At 41.5% G+C, this 26,018-nt stretch overlaps 2 protein-coding genes across 3 annotated transcripts; one reads left to right on the forward strand and one right to left on the reverse strand.

Annotated features, from left to right (window-relative positions):
• Positions 1-215: 215 nt before the first annotated feature.
• On the forward strand, positions 216-15,993 carry tmem178a (transmembrane protein 178a). The gene is made up of 4 exons (XM_030152168.1): positions 216-833; positions 12,836-12,949; positions 14,141-14,278; positions 14,601-15,993. Exons 1-4 carry the CDS (start codon positions 296-298, stop codon positions 14,840-14,842), a joined length of 1,032 nt encoding a protein of 343 aa, XP_030008028.1. The 5' UTR covers positions 216-295; the 3' UTR covers positions 14,843-15,993.
• Positions 15,994-19,134: 3,141 nt separating this feature from the next.
• Positions 19,135-24,020, reverse strand: eif4a3 (eukaryotic translation initiation factor 4A3). Of its 2 annotated transcripts, XM_030151951.1 has the most exons (12): positions 23,754-24,019; positions 22,184-22,256; positions 22,037-22,103; positions 21,822-21,884; positions 21,606-21,738; positions 21,431-21,511; positions 21,153-21,294; positions 20,906-21,044; positions 20,706-20,821; positions 20,517-20,624; positions 19,391-19,518; positions 19,135-19,296 (listed from the first exon to the last, which is right to left on the reverse strand). In XM_030151951.1, the coding sequence occupies exons 1-12, from the start codon at positions 23,905-23,907 to the stop codon at positions 19,280-19,282; spliced, it is 1,221 nt and encodes a 406-aa protein (XP_030007811.1). In that variant the 5' UTR covers positions 23,908-24,019; the 3' UTR covers positions 19,135-19,279. The 2 variants fall into 2 exon arrangements, with proteins under 2 accessions (XP_030007811.1, XP_030007897.1); XM_030152037.1 differs by lacking the exons at positions 19,135-19,296; positions 19,391-19,518 and adding an exon at positions 20,227-20,326 and having other exon boundaries at positions 20,477-20,624; positions 23,754-24,020.
• Positions 24,021-26,018: the final 1,998 nt, after the last annotated feature.

Raw genomic sequence — 26,018 nt, forward strand, 5'->3', positions numbered from 1 at the left:
TTTTTTTTTTTTTTTTTTTTTTTTTTTTTTTTTTAATTTATTTATTGTTGTTGTCGTGTCTGTTCTCTGTGATCCCCTCAATGTTGTCCTTAAATGTCTATAAATGCACTAACCGAAACGCGTCCGTTATCTAGGGCTTTTATCTTGAAGGGCTGGCTCGGAGGGCTTCCGGTGCTGTGTGCGTTACTTACCCTTACCTTGATGCGCCCTGACCGTTCGTCCGTCAGTCGGCATGACAACGCGCTCTCGAGGGCAAACGGGGAACGGCTGACGAGCGCGAGGATGGCAGCAGAAGATGCCCAGTAACGGGAACAGCGGCGGGAACCGAGCGAGCGACAGGACCGGGACCTGCACCGGGACCGGCAGCGGGAGTGGCCCGGTCCATGTCCCTGGCCCGGCCATGGAGCGCGCCCGACCGGTGACGGTGACGGTGTCCGCGGTCAGCCTGGTGCTCAGCGTCCTGTCACTGCTGCTGCTGGTCACCGCCATCTCCTCCGACCACTGGTACGAGACCGACACCCGCAGGCACAAGGACAATTGCGACCGAACCGGATCCGACTCCAACGACCAGAAGAACCGGGAGATGCCCATCTACCACCTGCCGCTGGTGGATACCAGCAGCGGCAGCGCTCGGCAGCGGGACGTGGCGCTGATGAAGCCCGTGCATGTGGGCAGCAGAGAGGAGGAGCTGCTGGAGAACTGGAGGGCCATCCTGGGCATGGGCATCCTGGAGACCGAGTGCGGAAGGCCGCTGTTCTCCACGCACTCCGGCCTCTGGAGGAAGTGCTACTTCAAGGGCCTGGACCCGGACATCGACAAGCTCATCGACCGGGGTCAGTGCGTATAGAGATACACAAACCCATGAACACAACACAAACACCTCATAGAGTTTGTACGCACACGTACATACAGGTACCTGAACGCATCAGGATCTAAACAAACACAGGCAGGGCTTACATACAGTCAATATAACATGAAGTACACATGTCATATTTATGTACACATATATACTTGTGCACATATGTGCTTGTACACATGTTCCTGTGGGTTCTTCTCTGGGTTCCTGATTGTGACGCATCATGCATTCAGTTTTAAATGAGTTCAATTTTAAATTAATTCATGTTTTTTCACGTTTTTCACGTTCTACAGTAAATGAATCAAATACACGGTGATTCAGATGTAAAGAGTTAAATCTTCAGGTCAGAAACAACTGGAGAGGTGAGTCATGACGTATGATCAGCAACTGATCTGACTGGTCAAACTTACTGGAAACTACACCGATTGGTCACATTTACACAAACCCTTCATTAATTGGATGGAGGTGAAAGGTGGAATTCACAGGGATTCGATCAGTACTTTGTGTAAAGTGATGAAGAATCAAAGCGTCCTGGAAGAACTGATTTAACTAGACACATACATGTACAGACATATACATACACATATGAATATGTCTGTACATGTATATCTGAACATACATGTGCATGTATGTGTACATACTATACATATGTATTGTGTTCGGATATATACATGTACATGTTTGCTCAGATATTCACATACGTACATATGTGTTCATATACACAGTACAGTTTAAGGTGAATCTGTGATGTGCATTACCTTTCAGTTTAAAATGTTTCAAATTTGCTCCATGTGTTTTTGTCATGTTTTTGTGACGGCAGTGAAGACCTAGTTCGTTTGTGTTGTAATATGTAGTTTAACATGTAGTTTAACATTTAATTCAATGTGCATTTTAATGTGTCATTTTCATGTGAAGTTTCTATGTGTAGTTCAATGTATAGTTACCTCCACCAGGAGGTATAGAGGGAATGCAAATACGTCACTTCCCCCCTGAGCCACGCCCCTCTAAGTCAGACTGAGTGGCAAGAACAAACTGGCTCAACATGGCGGAGTATAGCAGTAACTACGGCGAGATCCGGAAAAATGTGGAATATAACATGAAATTAAAAACAATTGGACTCGACATGGATCCATGCAAGCTACCAAACAACAAGTGGTCTACGAACATTGATATGTGGGTGGAAATCATGCCTGACATTTATATGAACCTGATTTCAACGCCGGGAAAATACCCAATGCTAAGCCTGAAAGCATACAAAAGCCAAGGAGTTGTTGACATCCTCATCATCGTTAATTAGAGGATTACAGCTGGTGAGTGCTTTCAATTCAACATACTATTGTTTTGGAGGTTTTATGTCAGTGAAGATGTATTTTCTTGGCGGTGATTTCCAAGGTAAAGGCCCAGCAGCAGTGCTCACAGTTCGCTACTGATTTACTGTTGTTTAACCCTTAATATTGACCCAAGTGAGTGGATGATCTACTGGTACTGTGGATATTTAAGTAGAGTTAACATCAAATACTTGATCCAACACAGCTACAACAGCTTTGTGCTAGACTACCCCTTATTTGGAAAACTAGGTTAGCCTCAGTTTAAGCTAGTTTACAAATCATGTAGAGCACAAGGTTCATAATCACACAATTGAAGACAAAAACGTTTCAGTTATGAAACATAACTAAATGACAGATGCTAACATTAAGAGCTTTAATAAGAAGGAACGTTAGCCAAAACCATATGTAATTTAAGGTACGATTTTACGCAAGAATACAGCATAAATCAATGTTACCTGATACAAATCCAGGTTTCATTGCCTGAATTCCAGTTATTTCTACGAATTGCAGCGATCCGTCTGCTTCTTCTGTCTTTGGCTTTAGGTCGCCGGTAAAACGATAGCTCCGAGTGCTTTTTCAATCTATTTGTGCAATCAATGGCACAACAGCCCTTCCCCATTTTTTAGATTGTTCTAAAGTTTTCGCAGGATTCAAGCCAAAGCCGCTACTCATCTCCCTCTTTCTGCCACTCAGTGGACGTAACCGCAGTGACTTCTGCCAGCGGTGACGTCACGTGCATACCCTCTATTGTGATCGCTTTGCTTTGTGTGCGTGCGTTTGTTTGTTTGTTTGTTAGCAAGATAACTCAAACAGTTATGGACGGATTTTCATGAAATTTTCAGGATATGTTGATACTGGCACAAGGAAGAAATGATTAAATTTTGGTGGTGATCGGGGGTGGGCCCACGGGGGGGCCCCATTGATCGGTCTAGAAAAGACAGTGCAGACCTCCACCAAGGCCAATCAGTGCCCCCCCCCCGCCGTGGACCCCCACCCCCACCCCTGATCACCACCAAAATTTAATCATTTCTTCCTTGTGCCAGTATCAACATTTCCTGAAAATTTCCTGAAAATCCATCCATAACTTTTTGAGTTATCTTGCTAACAAGCAAACACGGGGGGGGGCAGATCTGTCTTGCCAGAGGTCTGCGCTCTCCAAGTGCTTTTCTTGTTCAACATGCAATTTAACATGTAGTTCAACGCTTTGTTCAACATGTACTTTTCATGTTTAACATGTACGTGTTCAATGTGTAGTCTAACATATAGTTCAACATGTACTTTTACGTATATGTCAATGTATAGTTTAATGAGTGACTACACTGCAAAAAAATCCAACTTGTTTTTTTTTTTTTTTTTTTTTGCCTAATACAGTTATTTAAAGGTCCTGTGATGACTTTCTATGTGATCTTGAAAAAGTGTCCGCAATTTAAAATGAGATTATCAGCACCAAAATAGGTTATTTCCAAATGCTATTTCTCAGCTTCCCTGGTCAGGTCGGACAGGACCAGACTGATTTATGGCAGACTTACGTCTCTATGACAACACCACACCGACCGGCAAAGTTTAGCAGTGGGGAGTTAGCTGAATGAGTGAGGTGTAAGATCTGTCCGTTTTCCTGAAGAAAGGGATTTCTTGGATTTATTGTGTTGTAATGGTGGACACTGGAACTGGAGCAGGACTGGCAGAAAGAAAAAGGACAGAAAAGTAGAAGAAAGCTAAACGGGACAGTGATAGAGCATGGGCTAAACCACGGGTAAACTTAGGCATTACTTTCAGTGGAGAGAAATAAGGGAGTTAAAAGGAATGAAAACAGACCTAGAGTTGTTCCTCTTCCCTCTCCACAGGTATAGAATGCTTCTGTTCTTTATACATATGCATTGGGACATTGTATTTTAGCGTAGTGGCTGTTGGTAGCAGAGGTTGCGCTAGATATTTTTATTGTCCATCATTTTGACGGACAGGGTTGTAAAAATTCCGTCATATTATTATCCGTCATTTCAAATTTTATTTTTAATGATAAAGAGATATATTTAGTAGTATTTAATGTTCAAAAACATCTCAGTGATGCAGCAACTGTAGTTGCTGCTGGCTGATAAACTAACGGGATATCATGGCTCACATAATTATATATGCCACTTTTAATTGGTGTGTTATCATGCACTTGAGGGTTAGAGTTCAGGTTATGTGAACCGGAGATCTACGCACAAATTTACATGCCATCAAATAACGCATGAAAGGTAGAAAATTTGTACATATAGCACACCAAATGCCATCAGAACTGGTGTATTCCTTGCTTGTCCGTCATCCTTCACCACATCAGTCCCTCTTTTTTCACCGTGTTTATCAATGCCATCACATTTACTGGGCTTTTGAAAATAAGGAGATTCTGCTGTCTGCACAGTTTGCGCTAACAAAGTAGCATCTAATTTTGGCTAAAGTCAGCATACAACAACACAATACTGGACACTGACTGATTAATATAATATGCACACTCACCATCAACTGGACAGGGGGTCTACTACAGGTGGACTAACTGGACAGGGGGTCTACTACAGGTGAACTAACAGTGAGCCATGTGACTGCAGTACTGCTGTTGTATTCAGTGTAGTTGTGAACAGTGGTGCTGTTGGTTCTATACAGTTGGATGCTGTTACAGAATGTTTGATGCCTTGCTCACAGACAGACCAGTGATCCTGCAGCAGGTTCTGTTCACAGTGATGTGTGAAAACTTTCTTTGGTAGTGTTATGAGATTGGTGTTTGTGTGTGTGTGTGTGTGTGTTCCTTTAAGTGCGAGAGCGGTGTGTGGTGTGTGCGTATGATGTGAGTGGTCGAGCAAGGTGAGGGAGCAGCAGTTTTGAGTATGAGTGTGTAAGAGGGACAGAAGTAAAAAGTGTTCTAACATCGATATACTGTGCATAAATAAAAGCTGCTGTCTTCCACTACTGGCAAAGGAGTTAACCCTGACATCTGCCCTGGAGGAAATTTCCCCTGTGCTCGCTGACTACGGTCGGATGAGCCGAGCAGGAAAGGTTAACAGTCGATTACCCTCATTATTTTAATCTGTCAAAATGATGGACGGCCTTCAGAATTTTCCGTCATTTAAAAAATCTGTCAATGACGGAATCTTTTCGGTTAACGCAACCTCTGATTGGTAGCTCAGTCAAACACTTAGTAAATGCTTCTGCGTTAGCTGCATGGCTAGTTCTTTGGCATCGGTAATATGGTTTATTTCGAGCATTGTTTCAGTCACAAACTAAGGGCTTCATAAGGCAAGACTGAAATGGCTATGTACAAAGTTTAATGTTCATGGCGGGCCTGGATATTTAACTGCCCTTTGGGAACAAGACAATAATAAAAGTAGACTAGCAATTTCTGAAAAAATTGTGCTGTGAATGCAGAAGGCTTAAGCAGCTTGTGCTGAACTGCTAATAATGCTGAAGATGTTGAATGACTGAAGATGGTTGAATACTTTGTGGAAAAGCTAGTGGAAATTTATATTATTGGGACACATCTTAGAGCACCGATCTGCGAGCAATGTTAAACCGATAGTCTGCTCACCTTCTGGACACCAATCTACGGTACAAATTGACTTTATGAAGTTTGCTTGTCTCATTTCAAACAATAGCGCTATGTAACACAAATAAATATATTGCTTCGTCACTTTGCATCCTGCAAGTTGTTGTCTTGATAAAAGAAATGCAGAGTTGTAAAGAAGATCCGCTCTTCCTTCATTAGCTTCAAAACGCTTTGGCCAGAGTTATGCCCTTACGACAGTAGTTGTTAGTGCTCATGGGAAGTGGAGTCTTTGTCCCAGAAAAACACCACCGATTCCATGATAGTCCTCACAGTTCCTTTAAGTTGGTAAAACTTGAAAATATAAATTATCGACATTTAAGGCAACAGTGTGAGTTAGCACAACAAAGCAAGTCAGTTGTGTGCTCCAAAACAATTTGGTGAGATGTACTTATCTCTTTAAGTTGGGGTTCAATGCAAGGGACAACAGTTCTGTTAACTCTTTTTTCTCTGTTGTGAAATGCGGGAAAGCCAACGTTCTGAGTTGGTACTTTTCACTTGAAGTCTCATTGTGGCCATGCTACCTCGAGATGGAGTCCACACTGTTAAGTTTTAACCAACTGTAATGTAGCAAGTCCATTACAGGATAAGAAGACACACACATTATGTTTTAAAGTGTTTATTAGTGATGGGTCCAGCAACACCGATGCGTCGGCGCATGCGTCAAGCTCATAGAACAAAGCCCCGTGTCGGTGCGCGTATTGTTTTGAGAAAGTCATGTGGCCGATACAGGAACTGTTTTGAACTGACACTAACGCGCCAAACTGTGTTTATAAGGAAGCACATCTGTCAACAGGATGCATCTGCCAAAAGAATCTCTGATCTTTTGCGGTTGATCGTGAAATTCATCAAGAATTATGGAGCAGCCTCAAGCCAAAAGAAAGGTTTCCGCCGTGTGGGACCATTTTAATCTCATATCGGAAAATAAAGTATTTGTTTTAATTTCCTTGTTTCATCCTGTTCCTCTCAGAGTTTCCACTTGATCTATCTGAATTCAAATTCATTTTAGAGTGATTCTTAGTTTACTATTCATATTATTTTCTGCAGGTTAAATGTTGCATTTGTTCGACAAAACTTCCTATTTAAACAAAAGCACCTGGCATTATAGGGCCAGGCATGAGAATGAAGTCCCAGATACACCCAGGATAAACTCAGGTATACAGCCATTCTACAACTTACTCACAGTTGCTTTACTGATAATTCCTATTAATTTATTCTTTACTTCATTTTTAACCATCAAGCTCAAAACATTGGAAAAACTTTTTTTTTTTAATAAAAATTTGTTTAAAAAAATAAAATTTTATGTGTATATATATATATATATATATATATATATATATATATATATATATACACATATATGTATATGTATATTCCAGTCCACAAGCATCCTCATTCACAACACGTTCACTTAGATTTTCACTTTATGATACATGTTCACATTATTTATTGACTGTATCTGAAAATATCAGATATTTTAAATTTAAATGAAGATATGAAATAATACAATAAAAAATACAATGACAAATTATATTATTGTATATACTAGGTCATCAAATCAGTGTCAGTTGAGTCTGTCAACGAGGTTGCCTGTAGGGATTTTTAAGGTCCAGCAGGTGTCAGTATTCAGTGACACAGTATCGACACAGTATCAATACAGTTTGGCAATGTGTCGAAACGCTTCATGACGCCTCATCTACCCATCACTAGTGTTTATTGTTTGTGGTGTCGCTCTTGGCAGCAATAGGTTCTGGAAAGGGAGGGAAAAGAGTTGGTAAATTTGTAGATGGATGGGGTAATTGTGTAAATTGACTTACCTGTGTCTCTTGTGTCTGGTCCCAGGTGTTCCAGCCAGAAGAGTCCCCTGGGTGCCGGAGCACCTTTAAGAAGGTTCCGGGAGGGACCATTGGTTCTGGATTGGCAGGGGTGTTTTAATTGAAGGATTTCTTAAAATTATCTTAAATATATTTTAAAATTGTTCATGGTGGATTTAATAAAGTATATATTTTTATATGTTCTTTGTGTTGTAAATGGGGGAACTGTTGGGGAATTTTTAATCCTTAAATAATTAATTGGGGGATAAGAAACCTACCTGTATTGCCAGGATAGGATAGGCTGGGGGATAGGGCAGCCTATAAAAGGCTGCCCTTTTTCATTGTGGGGATGCTGCCTGGACTGGACGTCGAGGATGCTGTACACTGATAGCACATTTTAACTTTTTACTAGTGTCTTTTATTGTAAATATTTTTCCCTGCATGTTGGGTTAAGAAAAAATAAAAGAAACTTTGGTTTGCACCTGGACAAGTTGCGTGAGCTCTGCTCTGTCCCTCCATGCCACTAGCCAATAGGCCTACTGACGACGCCAACCTTTAATTAAATTAAGTTAAAATGATACAGGAAATTTATTCTAAGGCCTTCCGATACCCCCAATACAGAGTCTGAAGTTGCAAGGTCATCTACAAATCAAACGGAATGATACTTAATGTGACGGGCTGTAGGGATGTTGCTGCATTGCTCTGTGGGTGTTTGACATTCTATGTTCTATTCTATGTTCAGTGTTACGTGCAGGGATTCATGGGGTTATTGTGTTTATGGGAGTTTAGGTGAGTGTGTGGGTGTGGCAATAGTTTATCTGGTATTGTACATTCATGTTTGTTTTTCTGAAGTGACACCATGACTATAAGTCATAGGCAGAACAGGGCCTTTACATGCTCTGACCATTATCTGGGGTTTGGTGGACCAGTTCGGCGGCTCGCGACTTGTCAAAATAAAAGTGTTATTTGTAAGAGTGTAGACATTACAGTCAACTTCCTGGTCTCACTGCTTTACTGCTATTTATTAATGTGGGCCCCCTAGTAACTGTGTGGGCCCCTGTAGGCTGCAGGGCCCTAAGAAACCGCTTAGTTCGCTTATAGGATGGGCCGGCTTTCAGCAGAAGTAAGCGGGGTGTTATTTGTTGGGGGAGGGGGGGGATCAACCCCCCCTATGGTTTTTACATCCCTACTTCTGCTGAAGGAAATTCATCCTCGAGGGGGACGACCCTGTAAATGAAATAACAGGCAGGTTGGGACTGAGTTTTCGTACACCTATATTGGCACTAAAGGCCTCCCACAGAATTGGGCGTACTTGACTCTGCAGACTTCCGCGCGTACTTGAGGCAGACCCAAAGCAAATGCAGAGTTCACGCTGCTCACAGTACATGCACAGTATACCCGACTCTGTGGGAGCCTTAACTTTCACCTGAATCGAACTGTTGACAGTCTCGGAATTCGTGAACATCCCCATGCACATAAATACATTGTATACCTTACCAGTCTCTCTCTGTATAGATCAGTGACCTCTGTATCTCAAAGTGACTTTTTTTGACCTGCCCCAACCCAACCCGCAGGTAACCCACTCATCACTTGTACGGACGTACGTCTGAAGGCACCAATGTACATGTTCAACTGCATCTTTTTTTTTTTTTTTTTTTTTTTTTAAACTTGTCTTGTCCATCATCCTTGACACTTGTCCTCCCAGGTCTCATTGCCTCTGCTGTACTGGTGCATCAATAATGTGCTGCAGGTAGTTAATGTGTCTTCTCTGCTCTTTGTGACAATTGCTGAAATGACTCTTGAATGTAAATTAGAGCGGCTAGAGCAACTTGAAGGTCCGTCGCAGGGAAATAATCCAACATGTTGTTTTCCTGTATTGGAGCGTGCCTGTTATGTAAACTCTACGCAACAAGAAAACGCAGTTTTGCGTTTTCAACCCTTTAGACAGTGACATGGGAGTGGAGAGTTTTTAAGATCTCCACTCTGGAAGGTGGTTTCACTTTTTTGCATTTTCAACCCCCATAAATGCCATTGCCATCTAAACAAAAGGCACATCTGATAAAATATTTTGTCGTTTTCACCCGAGAGTGTTGTCATGTAAACTGGGCCTCAGACAGGGTTTGTGTTGTTTTCAGACTGGGTTTAGACCGGTTTCAGACTGCGTGTACACTGGGTTTACATTGCTCTCAGACTGGGTTTACACTAGTTTCAAACTGGATTTATACTGGTTCGACTGGGTTTAGAATGGTTTCATAGCTGCTTTTACTGGTTTCAGATTGGGATTCATATTGGATTTAGATTAAATTCAGACTGGGTTTAAAGTGGTTGCAGACTGGTTTTGGACTGGTTATAGACTGGGTAGATTGGTTTTAGACTGGATTTACATTGGTTTTAGAGTGTTTAGTCACTGGATTTAGATTGGTTTCAGATTGGGTTTATACTGGTTATGTCCTGGTTACAGATTGGGTGTATAATGGTTTTAGACTGGTCATAGGCTTGTTTTAAACTAGTTACAGACTGCATTTTTACTGGTTTCAGATTGGGTTGATGCTGTTTTCAGACTGGGTGTAGATTGGTTTTAGACTGGGTTTACACTAGCTTCAGACTGCTGTCAGACTGGGTTTACATTGGAAACCAGTTGCCAATCAGTTCAGACTATGTTTAGAATGGTGCAGACTGGTTTTATACTGGTTATGGAATGGTTTCAGACTGGTTACAGACTGGTTTTATACTGGTTTCACACTAGTTTCAGACTGAGTTTTTACTGGTTTTAGACTGGTTATGTGTATTTATGTTTGTGTAACAGGTATAAACCTGAAAATTTACAGGGTTGAGTTAAAATTGGGTTTAGATTGGTTTTGCATTGGTTCTGGCCTGGTTTTAGACTGGTTACAGCCTGAGTTCACACTAAGTTTAGATTGGATTTACATTAGTTTTAGACAGGTTCTGAACTGGTTTTAGACTGATTACAGACTGGGTTTATACTTCTTTTTTTTTTTTTTTTACAGGTTACGTGCTCTAGTATTTATGTTTGTATAACAGGTATAAACCAGATAATTTACAGGGTAAAAATGTGTAATTGAGCAGCTCTGCAGAGTAGAGGCGAACAGCATCGTAGGTCATCTGACATGGATGTTAAATTAATGTCCACACATTTGGCTCCAAATCATCCACAACCTGTCGACCAACACCACTTAATTTACAATGAACAAACCAAATGTGTCATGAACATCTGCAGTTAACCTCACCCCTCCTGCCATGGTTCTTCAGAAGTGAATGAAGTTTGACTCATTGAATATTTAATCATGAGGTGACATCTTCAGTTACCGTGGGATCAGGTAGGACTGATCCTGGATTTTAGCTCCACAGAAACAAAACTATTGTGATGTAGATCTGCTTTATCACAGACACTTCACCTTCAATCACATGTACAACCATCTGATCCTGAGGACCTGGATTAGGGTTAGGGTTAGGGATACACCGATCTGACTCTTTCAGTTCCCATGCCAATATCAATGCCTTGTGTATTGGTAGATAACCAATACCGATCTGATATCATTGTTGATTGGTGCAGTGTTTCCTGTGGAATTGATCTCTTGGTGTGCGCGTGGGTCGGCCGGTTTCAGTCCTACTTATTCAATAAGTACCCCATGCGTACCTCACAATTTCGTCTACTGCGCTGACATCAGCCATTACGTGCCCATAAGTGTCTGTCCCATACACCTCTCTCTCTCTCTCTCTCTCTCTCTAATTTCACGAGGTACACGCAAGCCGTACAGTCGTATGACTGCAGGCGCCAATGGTGGGGTGCACCACAGCAAAACCTTATCAGTGGAAATGTTGCTGGTGTGGTAAGTGGGCCCCATTCTAGGGGTCGGCAATGCCCCCCTTAAACAAATATCCTGCCCCCTCAAATTAAAATGAGCAGCAAAAGAGCGGGAGACTTATTAAGTAAGAATTAAGTTTCGCTTTCACTTTGTACGGTCGTATGGTCTACATGTATACCCCCCTTCCAAGAATTGGTCTTACAGATTGGTTGCTTTTACCAATCCCCAATCCAGCTAAATGTTGACATCAGAGCCGATATCCGGTCCTACTATCGGATCGATCCAACCCTAGTTAGGGTTTCAACATCTGAGAATATCGCCATAATTCAGTAAATGTGTGATAATTTAATGCCAGTTCATGTGAAGGAAGAGGTAAAATACAGTTCTTTCAATCAGTCAAATACAATTTTACATTTTCTCATATGTGAATATTTTCTGGTGCCTTTGTGCTTCTGTGGTCATAACTGGACAGTTTTAGACTGATCCAGATACTTGAGGATGTCATCTTTTTGGTGATTCTTTCCCATTTTCTGACATTTGACAAACAACTCTTTGTCTGATGGTGAGAATAGTCATCGACAGTAAGAGTACTTATTAGTTGCCGTTCTAGTTTTAATAATGTGAGAAGCAGAAAAACAGTTTGTCTATGATTTCATAAACTGTCTCTGAAGCGGATCCATGTTCTTCAAGTGGGAATCCTAAGTGTCTGAACGGATAAAGTACATGTCAATAAATAACAGTTCGATCAAAACTCTCCCCCTCAGCTATAGTTGTTTTAAATGTTTTGTCAATCACTGTATCATGGTTTTTCAGTGTTGCATTGCGATCTGTTCCCATCAACCTGCTTATTCCAGTGTGTGGACAGTGATTCTCTGGTGTTGGTTTTATTATGTTGCACAATTTGTGTTTATTTAGTGTAAATAATGCCATGAAATGCCTGGTTCAGACAGTGTAGAATAATTATAAGTCTGGGATGTTCTTGTCCAGACTCTGAGCCTAATTTCCACAAATGCTTTAGAGTTATGTTATAGTTAAAAACATTTGGATTTATTGTAAAACTTTGTTGGACAAATGAAGCCACAGTCTATGAATGATGTGTCACAGATGGATGTACAGTTAAGCACATGTGGACTAGTATTTACTTCACAAACACACTGGACCAACACCAGAATAATATGGACCAAAATGATGCACAAATACAACACAAAGCATCACACACACACACACACACACACACACACACACACAGTAAACCCATGGGCCAGTCTGAGTTCTGGTCTCTGCAGGTCTGACTGGTCATCATGACACGTGAAGGTCTGGAGGTCAGACTGTGAAAGTCAGACCACATCCGACCTTGTCAGACCTCATCATGTTTGTTACACGTCAATGTGTTTGTTTATTTACATGTTTATGTGTGTTTGTTTGTGTACCTGTAGGTATCGCAGATCGCTGCACTGCTGTGAAGTACCATTTCTCTCAGCCAATTAGACTGCGGAACATCCCTCTGAACCTGACGAGGACAATCCAACAGGACGAATGGCATCTGCTGCGTCAGTACACATTACACACATATATGTACACTCACACATTACACACATATATGCACACCCACACATCACATGTTACACACATATATGCACACCCACACATCACACGTTATACACATATATGTACACTCACACATTACACACATATATTTACACATCACACATTACACACATATATGTACACTCACACATCACGTTACACACATATGTGTACACGTCACACATTACACACATATATGTACACCCACACATCACACATTACACACATATATGTACACCCACACATCACACGTTACACACGTATACTTATATGTACACACACACATCACATGCTACACACAAAGACACATACCACATAAACTGAAATGTAATGATATGTAGACTCAGGAAACACACAGTGCTGCCATGGAAACCATCTCCTACAAACCCCCCACGGTCCATGTTACATAAAAGTGTCATGGTACGTTTCTATGGTGACGAGTGACAAGCAGCAAGAAAGGCTGCAGGAAAAATGAGAAAGTCATTTATCATCCAGTACAATCTGTAACTAATAATCATTTAAATTCAGTTTTATTTATAGAGCCCAATAAATATCACAACAAAGTTGCCTCACAGGGCTTCACAGAAATTGTTGAATTGATTAAAAAAAATACAATGAAAATAAACAAACAGTCAAGTAATCAGTTAGTAACAGTTGGTGAAGCAAAAGGATTAATGTCCCGGGCATCCACCGTCTTTAGACCCTCCTTATTGGCAAGGAAAAACTCCAAAAAACCCAGTGGGAAAAAGGGAAACCTCGGGCAGAACTACAGTGAAGAGAGATCCACTCCCATGAATGGACAGGCTGTAGATGAGACCAGGACTGACAGACATCCATTTGATGATGTAATTCCAGTCTGCAGGGATGCAGTGGGGTGGAGGTACATGCAGACTGCTGAGGGGTACATCTGGTGGAGGTGAGGAGGTCCATCCAGACTGGTGAGGGAGGAGGTCCGGGGTCACATGGGGTCAGGACAGGGCACAGATGAATCACCTCAGGTCCTGTTGTCATTGGGTCTTAAGCGGCCAATCAATAATCTATGCTGTCTGATAATAAATCAAGGTCTGATTCAAGATCAGATCCTTTAACCATTTCAGTCATGGTTGACCAAATATGCATATTAACGACTCACTTGGATTCGACCTGTTTTACAGACCTGCGTCGGATCACGGCAGGTTTCCTCGGGATGGCAGCGGCTGTCCTCCTGTGTGGCAGCATCGTAGTTTCAGTCGGTTTCTTCTGGGAGGAAAGTCTGACGCAGCACGTGTCCGGACTGCTGTTCCTCATGGCAGGTAACACACCTGTATGACAATAAATAATGCAAATAATGCATCTATATGACGTTAAGTAACACACCTGGATGACTTTAAATAACACACCTGGAAGACTTTAAATAACACACCTTTATTACTTTAAATAACACACCTGTATTACTTTAAATACACCTGTATGACTTTAAATAACACACCTGTATGACTTTAAATAACACACCTGGATGACTTTAAATAACACACCTGTATGATGTTAAATAACACACCTGGATGACTTTAAATAACACACCTGGATGACTTTTTGGGTGTAGTTTCCTCAGTCCTGGTTCTGGTCTTTCCTCAGGGATCTTCTGCACCATCTCCCTCTGTACATACGCTGCCAGTGTGACCTACGACCTCTCCAGGAACCCTCCATTCATCTACGGTCTTCCGTCTGACGTCGATCACGGCTACGGCTGGTCCATCTGCTGTGCCTGGGTCAGTCTGGGTCTCACCGTGGCATCTGGCTGCCTCGGGACCACCTTCCCCTTCCTGAGCCGGGCCGGAGCTCTGAGGTCAAAAACGGCCCGTGAGTCGTCCGTCTGAGCTGCCGCAGCCAATTGCAGGCCAAGCAGTGGAAGGGAGCGGGGCTTCACAACCTGCCAGGTGTCACTCACCTGTCTAGAGACGTTTGTGCAGGAGGATGGCGCCCCCTGCTGAGGGAGACATGGACTTAGATGTAAACACACACTTTAAAGAAAAACGAAGAAACAAACATGTATTTATGTTTCAGACTCTGAAGACACAAAGAGACCGACAACCACAACATAGACACATAAACACAGACGCACACATAAACAAACCGTGAGATCCACACCTGCACCGACTGCTAACATTAGCGTTGAATCATGAATGTTAATGTCAGCATTGAAACTTGATGTAATGTAGAATCCAAATGCAATCACTAACGTTGGCATTGAGACAAAACTGGTAACGTTAGCATTGAAACACTTCGACCAACAAACCCTCAATGATTAAATTAGCATCAACACGCATCTCTTTAGCTGGATGTTTCAGATTTTCAGGTAAACTTAGCTTCGTGTTTTTTCACTGACTCAACTGTTGTGGTTTTCAGTAACTTAATGTTCATGTATGTCCAACATTAGAGTGTGTTCAGACACTTCACCAGGTAAGAAGACACAATTCATTTACCCCTGGTATTGAACAGTAACAGTGGTAGAAGAGGGTGAATGCTGACATTTGATGTCTTATAACAGTATTTAATGTTTTTCAGATGTGGTGTTTTCCCTTGAGATTTGGTCCAACATTCCCTGGACTTTCCTTGTCCATTGTCTCTTCAGTTATTTATCATTACAGTGTTGCGACAACAATTTGTGTGATTCTGTGTTCGTACAACGTGAATACAGCAGGACAACGGTTTCCTGTTGATGTCAGACATAAATGGACGACATGTCGATATGGTCCCTGGCTGGACGAGGCTGACACAGGTTGCAAAATCTTGCAAAAATGATCCAGATGTTATTTTCTCATGAGTAACACGAGGTGAGAAGTGCTTCAGGTTTGATCTGAGCACAACTTCAATTTGGACCATCGAGATCTTTAAACTAATCCAGAGTCTAAGAATAGGTTCTGTCAGATTAAATGTTAAAGGGGTCATATTTTGCTAAACCCACTTTTATTAGTCTTTGGTAGATTTATTTGTGTATTTGGACCCTAATAGTTCATAAAGTTTGAATTTGAACCCTCCAGGTGCTGCAAAGCTATCTTTATATTCATTTTGGCAAAAATCGAGTGGATTTCTACAACCCGTTTTAATCCCTTCTTAATTTGTTACGTTTTATAACTAGTTATGTCATGACATTTGCACATATAAGGTCAAGACTTCCTACGAACTTTTCTCCAAGTATGCCAAAATTGTTTGTCAGCAGCAGCGGTTGTAGTAAAAACTGAAAATATGTCTATGAGCCAGTTACTTCAAAAATTTAGTTGTTGGTTGTATTAACAAACACAAGTGGCTGAACGGTATAGAGCAGCACAGTCAACAACTTGGCGGGGATGGGGTGTGAAGTGGCTCATTTGCATTTAAAGGACCAGTGCTCAAAAGGACCTTTCTGGTGTCATTACTCAGAAATAGGGTTGAAGATGGACCTGTGGAGTTGAATTAATGACGAATTCAGACCCAAGCATAGTTCATGTAGACCACAGGGAAATGTTTTAAGATGCATAATTCCATTTTAAAAAAGCAAAATATCACTCCTTTAAATAAACTGTCAGACATCATTAAATTGTGTGCAGGATTGGATCTCACTGACATGTAAATAAAAGTCTAATGTTTCTACCTGATCAGAGAACATATGGAGTGAACCTGTGTTAGTGTGTACAATGTCCTTTACAGCATTTAGACAATTGAGCTAAGCCACGGAACCACAAGAATCACCGAGCGGAAGAGGGAACATCACGCATGCCAACAGAACCTCACAGAACATACAGAGCAGAAAACAGAACATTTCCAATAGAACATGCACAACATACACAGTCAACCATTACCATCTGATTCAAACACAGACTTTGTGGATGAAAACATTTCCTGCTTTGCGTCTTCTGTCACATGTGGAGTCCAGGTGTGACCACGTGAATCAGCCAGATCATGACTGCTGCCTCGTTCCTGTTGGTTCTTGGATTCAGACTATTGTTTCTCGGTTTCCTCTTTGCTGCTTGACGACGCTGCTGTCTTTACCTCCAGGTGCAGATTTCCACAGATGTGAATGTACGAGCAGATAATCAGACGTCATGATGATGTCACAAACAGCTGATCAGGGTTTCCAGAGCTCTGATACCCCTGTATGCTGTAATACTGTCATATTCTAAAATAACCCTCTGATACCCCACCATACCCCAACATAACCCTCTGATACTCCACTATACCCCACTATGACCCTCTGATATTCCATCATACCCCACTATGACCCTCTGATATTCCATCATACCCCACTGACCCTCTGATACTCCATCATACCCCACTATGACCCTCTGATACATCATCATACCCAACATAACCCTCTGATATCCGATCATATCTCACCATGACCTTCTGATAAATCATCATACCTCGCTATAAGCCTCTGATACCTCATCATACTCAACGCAACCCTCTGATACATCATCATACCCAACATAACCCTCTGATACATCATCATACCCAACATAACCCTCTGATACCCCATCATACCCCACCATGACTCTGATACCCCACCATGACCCTCTGATACATCATCATACCCCATTATGACTCTCTGATACCCTGTCATGCTCAACGTACCCCTCTGATACATCATCATACCCAACATAACCCTCTGATACCCCACCATGACCCTGTGACACATCATCATATCTTGCTATAACCCTCTGATACCCCGTCACACTCAACGTAACCCTCTAATACATCATCATACCCATTATCCTCTGATACCCCCTCATACCCCACCATGACCCTCTGATACATCATCATACTCCACTATGACCCTCTGATACATCTTCATGCCCCACTATTACCCTCTGATATCCCATCATACCCAACGTAACCCTCTGATACACCAAAATATTCCTCTGATATCCCATCATACTCTGCTATAACCCTCTAATTCTTCACCATACCCTTTTGTAACCCTCTGATACTCCACCCTACCCAACTGTAACCCTCCGATAGCCCCACAAAAACCCTCTGATACTCTACACTTCCCCAGTGTAATCCTCCTATAACCCACACTATCCCACTGTACCCATCCGATACCCCAATATACCCCATTGTAACATCCAATACACCATCATACCCCACTGTAACCCTCCGATACTCCACTCTACCCCACTGTAACCCTCCAATACCCCACCATACCCTTTCTTCCCTTTAAAGTTACCCTTTGAACCCCAATCCATTCTATACCTCACTCCTCCCCTCAGATGCCTACTGATACTCAAATCTTTATTCACCAAGTCTGTCCTTTTCATTCCCTGTATTTATCTTCTGAAACCCTTTAAAATGCTTTTATACCCATCTCTACCCTTTAAGCCCCTCAGCGGTGTCTGAAACCCATCCCTCCGCTTGGGTTCCTGATGTTCAGCTGTAAATAAACTACATTAAATGGCTCTCACAGATTGATTGTGTTCACATGTCATGATTTTGATAAGAGAAACCTGATTGGTCAGGAGATGAGTGAACCAGTGAAAATAGGTTGGTTTCTAAAGTGGTCTTTATATATTTATTTTATAGCAGTGAAGTTGAGCTGGAAATGTTCAGCCTTAATCACTGTTCTACCAGATGCTGCTTCAATCACATATTTAAAAGTTTAAAATAAATGGTTGTATTACTACACCCTGTACTGTACATATTATAGGGTCACATTTGGAAACAAGTCTCTGATCACCTGAACAGGTCCAAAAGGTGCAGAATGTAATAGAAAAGTAAGAAAAAACAGGTAAATGGGCGTCAAACACATTGAATGAGTCACTTTGATTATCATGTCTGGTCAGAGAATATTCATTGAATAGGATGTTTTATATTGTACCTTTAAATAGTTCAGATTTTACTTTTTGTTGCTTCCTTAGCATATTGTGTTACTTTTATTCCACTTAATTTATTATAAAATGCAATCTGAAGATTATACAAGGTCAGGGATTCACAAACAAATGTGATTTTTTTTTTTTTAATGTTTAAATTATTTTTTAATCAGAATTAAATTGGTCATTCACAAACAAATGTGATTTTTTTTTTTTTAATGTTTAAATTATTTTTTAATCAGAATTAAATTGGTCATTTGACTGAATCAAAAAGGCTCAAATATGTAAAACACAACAGATGTGAGAAATTACAGGAAAACCTGTTCGGTGAACCCAAAAAACTTTATTTACAAAAACAAATCCAGGTTTTACAGTCGTCTTCACTCAACAGTTGACACAAAATAAGGTTTGTCCTAAAGCTATTAAAAATAAAAAATAGCAATGAGAAATAAAAGAAGCGGCTCCACTTCAGATCAGATCAGCCACTGTAGAGAGAAAACAAACACGTTAGACTTTTACGTTTCAGACACAGATTCCCACAGACACCGAGACGACACCTCCCATTGGCCGAGTTCATACCGTTCATCGGCATCTCATCGATCTGGGTCGAATAGTACTGCTCAATGTCCCGCAGGATCCTGATGTCATCATTCTTCACAAAGTTGATGGCCACACCTTTACGTCCATAACGACCGGATCGGCCAATCCTGAAGCAGGTCAAAGGTCACATTAAATTTACAATTAACTGTCTGGTGCAAAGAGCTGAAGGTCTGTGATAATCTGAGAATAGAAATGTCAAACACTAATCTGTACCAAGCTTTTCCAAATATGGTATGAGGACCTTATGGTAGTGTGTGGATTCCCTCTAGATAACAAACAGGAACCACTTTTAACGTAAATTAAGTAAAACTTCAAAAACAAAACTATCAAACTACTATCAAAGAAAATACTTCAACCATGACATCATGAGCATGGGACTTTTTCTTTAAAATCTATTATTCCCCTGTGGAAATACAAACTGAGAACAGAAGTAAGAAAAAAAAAAAAAAAAAAAACACTTTCAAAGCCTCCAGGCAGAAATATTAGAGATGACGTTTACAGCAGCAAAGATTGGAAAACCAGCAGATATGAATTACTGTGACTTAAATTTGTTTAATCTGAAACAGCAGAGTTTTAACAGTATCATTAATGTATCCATCAAACAGCACAAGTTAAACATCTACAACCAGAGTCGTGATGTAGCGACGACATGTTCAGGGGGTTCAGCATAGACCTGGTCCCAGAGTTTTACAACATCATCCAGTTTAAAATACATACATGGACCCTGAACACACCATGCTGCATTCACAGGTCTGTTTGACAGTAGAAAATGACACATTATTGATTTATGTTCCATCTTATTGTTTGTTTGTTTGTTTTATTAAATATCAGTAAATCCCATTCCTACATTTCACTGTTTTGATGTGGATCATCCAGTGTGAGACTGGTCTTCACAATCAGGTCACTTTAAGTAAACTAGCGGCACTGTACCTGTGGTGCCATTGTACGCTAGCGCCCTCCTGAGGTGCAACAGCGGCATTGCACCTGTACGCCCTCCCGTGCTGCAACATCAGGACACGCGTCGGACAAACACGTGCCGGACACAGAACGTCCATTATAGTAGGATGCTCATACTGACATACTGATACAGAGGGATTCATGGTACCTGTGGATGTACAGCTCTCTGTTGTTGGGCAGGTCATAATTAATGATGAGGGAAACCTGAGGGACATCCAGACCTCGAGCCCAGACGTCCGTTGAGATCAGCACACGGCTGGAAACAAACAAACCATTAACATCAGGACAAGATCATTGCTCTGCGTCTTATCAGTATATCAACTGCATCAAGTGTTACCTGGCCCCTGATCTGAACTCCTTCATGATGGACTCTCTCTCCTTCTGAGGCATATCTCCATGCATCGATGACACGGTGAAGTTCGCCTCCCTCATCTTCTCAGTTAGCCAGTCCACCTTAAAAACAGAAACACAGACTCAGGTGTCTGGGCAGAAATACTGACGTCTCCACCATCGTCTTGGACTGAGGTTGTGTCTGACCTTTCTCTTGGTGTTGCAGAAGATCACGGCCTGTGTGATGGTCAGTGTGTCATACAAATCACACAGAGTGTCGAACTTCCACTCCTCTCTCTCCACAGCAACAAAGAACTGCTTGATTCCCTCCAGTGTCAATTCATCACTGATAGATGGAGAAGACACATGTTCTAAGGACAGCCAGCAATGACTGAGACCTGAACAGTATTCTCATGTTGTCTTCAGGTTTTCTTCAACATGCATGCTGTCCTACCGTTTGACCAGGATGCGGATCGGGTCTGTCATGAACTTGTTGGTCATCTCCAGGATCTCATGGGGTAGTGTGGCACTGATCAGGACCACCTGAGTGGCCGGAGGCAGGTAACGGTACACATCATAGATCTGCTCCTTAAAACCTAGAGGAAGGACAAAAATATCAGCTTTATTCTGACTGCGAACATGTTAATTTCGACCATAAGGACCAGCTGTGTTGACTCTGACTGTGCAGGTGTGTTTGCTATCAGGTGACTCTCAGCACATGATCAGTGTTACCTTTGTTAAGCATCTCATCGGCTTCGTCCAGAACCAGCATCTTGATTGCTCTCGTTCTCAGACTCCTGCGGCGAATCATGTCTGCGAAAAACCACAACAAACAAGTTAGCATCCCATTGGCTGCTTTGGCCAGAGACTCACCAACTGGCTTTCAGAGGTCAGAGGTTAAACAGACCAAACACTCGTCCTGGTGTCCCAGCGACCACATGTTGTCCATAGTCCAACTTCCTGATGTCCTCGCCCACATTGGTCCCTCCGATGCAGGCGTGACACTGAACATTCATGTAGTCCCCCAGCGCTAGCAACACCTGGACACAGGTAACCAATCAGAACACAGCTCAAACAGGTACAGACCAATCGGAACACAGCTCAGTGGGGACAGGGACATTACCTTCTGAATCTGTCCTGCCAGTTCTCTGGTTGGAGCAAGGATTAACGCCTGGGTCTCCCTCACCTACCAACAGGAAATGCATTACCACAGGTGAGCTGACAAAGCTTTCCTCAAACCACCTGAAACCAGTCGGCCCCTCAAAGAAAAACTAAAACACCAGTATCGACTCAATCAGATTGACATTTATAAACTATAAATGCCTCTAAATGACAAACCTGGATGTCGAGACACTGCAGGACGGACACACAGAAGGTGGCAGTTTTTCCCGTTCCAGACTGAGACCTGAACAGACAGGATGCGTTATACATTTATAAGACGTGGTAAACAGACAGTGGTGGTCATACTGAGGTCAGAGGTCGTACTGGGCAATGACGTCCCGGCCTTTGATGATCTGTTTGATCGCTCTCTGCTGGATGGCGGAAGGTTTCTCAAACCCTGAAACACACAGAAACCACAGGGTCCTGAATCAGCACTAAAGGGGTATCAAGGTCCTCCAGGCTCAGCTCTACCATTTCAGAGTCACAAAGGTGGGTTACCTCCTACCAGTTAAATCTCCATGGTAACAGACCCTGAAAACAGGTTATGATCCAGATTGCACATCAGAGTATCTAAAAGCTCCGACTACTAAACACTACTGACAAATCAACTCTCTAGAAGGTCCACAAAATAAAAACAGAGGACGGAAACAGTGTTCAGGACATATGTTAGAGCTGAAAAATATCATTATTTCAGGGTCAACTATTTTTTGGATACATTGTTTGGAGATACTTTGTCTGACACTTAAAGTCCACGACGTCTTTCTCAGACAAACAAGCGTGGTCCAAAGATTTCAGTTTAGCATCAGCGTTGAGTAACAAAAATGACAGAAAAAAAAAAAACTAACACTGAATGTGGGTTGGATAATGTGAATTAAGATCAATATGTTGTGGACTGATTTTGAGAAGGAAAAGAAGCACTGACTGACTTTGATTTACAAATTAAGCATTTTTCCTATCAATGTAAAAGCAATTATTCTTATGAATTCAACACATACATACAGCTTTCACTCAAGTTGTGTTAAACTTCAACACTAGCCAAGAAGTGACTGTATCCACTGTCTGCTCTGTTGTTTAAGGACTGGGCGGAGAATTAAAAACTGTCACATCCATTGTGTATATTTGTACATCTACATGCATTATCATTACATAATAACAATAATAAACCACACAGGATTTACTAAGTCATGTCCTGAGTTTTTACTAGACTTCACTGAACGGCAACATCTGTTTATCAACAGGCTATTTGCTTTCTTCTTCCTTCTATTGTTTCTTTATGGTCTTTAGTTCAGCGATAAAAACGCAAAGTGGGGACACTTTGTTAATTAAACAAAAACTTAATTAAACAAACAATTAAAACGAGCTCTTATCATCCATGACTGAAATAGTCAAATTAACTCAAAGAGGGAAGAGGCATGTGTCAGTGTTAACTTATAAATAGTAGCGACTGTATAGAAGTTGTTGGTTATATTATAAGACATAACCCCAAACCAAGAGAACCACTACGGCGATCAACCACAATGGAGCCAAAAACATAAGTACAAAGGAGCAGAGATAAAACAGATTCAATGGGAGATAAGAGCGGCGGTAAAAATTTAATAATGGAAATAACACGAAGGTGAACATAAACAATCCGCGGCTAACCTACGTAGTTAAACTTGTTTGTATCATTAGCTTGTCATGCTATAACGATCAGCAGCCCGCCTTTGAAATTAAACTTTTACCTAAATAAAACTATCAACATCGAAGCAGTCCAATTAAGTCACGTCCCAACTCTCTATCTGATCTGATTTTAACTACTTAATCAACGTATGTATTAAGACCACCGCGGTGACGGACCAATAGATTTAGCCTAGGAGCTAACTCTCCACGGAGGCCGCGCTCATCCCCGGCCTACCGTAGGCGTAGATGCCTCGGAGCAAGTCCTCCCGTAGCCCCATGGTGTCGAAGGTGGGTGTAACGTCCACCTCCTCGCTTGTCTCAAACTCCACTTTGGTCATATCCTCCTCCTTCAGGAGCCTCTTCCTGCCCTGTGCGCCGGCTGTGGCCATCGTACTCTGTTTTTACCTTCAAACAGAATCCGGGTTTAGAGAGACCTAAACTGGTGGTGCGCCCCGTGTAGTGCTAACAGCTAACCGCTAATACGGCGAGAGAAAAGGCACGTGTCGCACTGGTGACGTCGACTGTAGGCGACGGGGGCAGTCGCACTGACACATAACATAAGGATAAGAAGTTAACACTAAACACACATACACTTAAGCCCAAAATTGTTACCCCTGTCAAATACATGGATTTCTTAATTTTTTCAGTCACACATTAGTATTTCACCTCAGATTTGATATAAATAGGACATACAAGAAAGTCTGAAGACACAACCAATTTATTTAAGATAAAAAAGTGTAAAGAAACATCATGAACAGGGTGAAAACAAAAAAATCACACTGACCGAAATGATTCATGCCCTGTCTCAATATATATATATTTTTTATTTTAAGTCGCCAAGAAAAAATATCGCAAAATGACTCAGCAGCGCCCCCTCAAAATCAAAATACATTACGCAGATGGGAGCCCTCCCCAAATTTTTTTCCACGTGCAAACATGAAACTTGGTACAGACATATTCCATGGTAGGACAAGTAAAAAATTACATAATGGCCCCGCCCAAAATCTGACAGGAAGTCGGCCATATTGGCTGGAAGTGTGGACCTATAAAATCACACCCCTGATACTTTCATCATCTCCTCCTAGGGTTTACCTCCAATTTGGACCAAACTTGGTAAAAATCATCTACACACATGTGTGACCAAAAGTTATCATTTACATTTTTGATCAAATGTTGGGCGTGGCTGTGATGAGCTCACAATGAAGCAGCCATTTTCAGAAGTATAAAAGTGTGTATATTTCGCAGAGTTTCAGATTGAGTTGGACCAAATGTAACATTTGTGCGGAATGACAACCTGAACATGATGATATGTAACTCCTATAGTTGGATCGTAAAATGGCTCTCTGACGCCCCCTACAGTTTTTGAATGGGAGTCAAATTTGTTTTTGGACATAGACAAAAGAAATTTGGCACACCAATCCCTCATGCAGTACTGAACCAAAAAGCCAAAGAGGACACACCCCTAACTACAATCGTGTTGCCATGACAACACCAAAACTGTACCATTCAAATGAATGGGGTTTTGCCACAAGGACACAATTGATGAAAAACTCTTTGTGTTACACTAATGGTACACAGACTTAAAATTACACTGTGGAAAAGTTGAATTTTCCAGAAAGAAGAATTTTCAAAATATTGAAAAATGGCTCGGCCACGCCCCCTCAAAATATGAAAATACATTGCGTGGATGGGAACCCACCCAAAAAAAAATTTCCACGTAGAAAAATGAAACTTGGTACAGACAGACATAGCCCAAGTAAAAAATTACATTATGGCCCCACCCTAAACCCAACAGTAAGTTGGCCATATTGGATGGAGGTGTGGACCTATAAAATCCCACCCCTCATACTTTCATCATCTCCTCCTAGGGTTTAAATCCAATTTGGACCAAACTTGGTGAAAATCACCTACACACATGTATGATCAAAAGTTATCATTTAAATTTTTGATCAAATGTTGGGTGTGGCTGTGATGACCTCACAACGAAACAGCCATTTTCAGAAGTATAAAAGTGTGTATATCTCGCACACAGAGTGTCAGATTGATTTGGACCCAATGTAACATTTATGCAGAATGACAATCTGAACACAATGATATGTAACTTGTATAGTTAGATTATAAAATGGCTCTCTGACGCCCCCTACAGTTTTTGAATGGGAGTGATTTTTTTTTTTTTTTGGACGTAGTCTAAAGAAATTTAACACAGACGTTCTGCATGCAGTACTGAACCTAAAAGCCAAAGAGGACACACCCCTAACTGTCGTGTTGCCATGACAACAGCAAAACTGTACCATTCAAATGAATGGGTTTTGTCAGAATCACACACCTCATACTTTCATCATCTCCTCCTAGGGTTTACATCCAATTTGGACCAAACTTGGTGAAAATCACCCACACACATGTGTGATCAAAAGTTGTCAATGGCATTTTTGATCAAATGTCACCAAAATTTTTGTCATCAAAAAAGACGGCAACGGAGCCTTCCGCATTTCAGCCCATG

The sequence above is a fragment of the Sphaeramia orbicularis genome, chromosome 1 (assembly GCF_902148855.1).
Source record: "Sphaeramia orbicularis chromosome 1, fSphaOr1.1, whole genome shotgun sequence".
Taxonomy (NCBI): domain Eukaryota; kingdom Metazoa; phylum Chordata; class Actinopteri; order Kurtiformes; family Apogonidae; genus Sphaeramia; species Sphaeramia orbicularis.

Excerpts from the sequence above, each read along its gene's own strand:
- tmem178a (XM_030152168.1), top strand. The coding sequence starts at position 296 with ATGCCCAGTAACGGGAACAGCGGCGGGAACCGAGCGAGCGACAGGACC. Across the intron at positions 834-12,835 it reads CGACAAGCTCATCGACCGGG|GTATCGCAGATCGCTGCACT; the intron begins GTCAGTGCGTAT and ends GTGTACCTGTAG. Across the intron at positions 12,950-14,140 it reads GGACGAATGGCATCTGCTGC|ACCTGCGTCGGATCACGGCA; the intron begins GTCAGTACACAT and ends CCTGTTTTACAG.
- eif4a3 (XM_030151951.1), bottom strand. The coding sequence starts at position 23,907 with ATGGCCACAGCCGGCGCACAGGGCAGGAAGAGGCTCCTGAAGGAGGAG. Across the intron at positions 22,104-22,183 it reads GGCCGGGACGTCATTGCCCA|GTCTCAGTCTGGAACGGGAA; the intron begins GTACGACCTCTG and ends CTGTCTGTTCAG. Across the intron at positions 21,045-21,152 it reads ATCCGCATCCTGGTCAAACG|TGATGAATTGACACTGGAGG; the intron begins GTAGGACAGCAT and ends TCCATCTATCAG.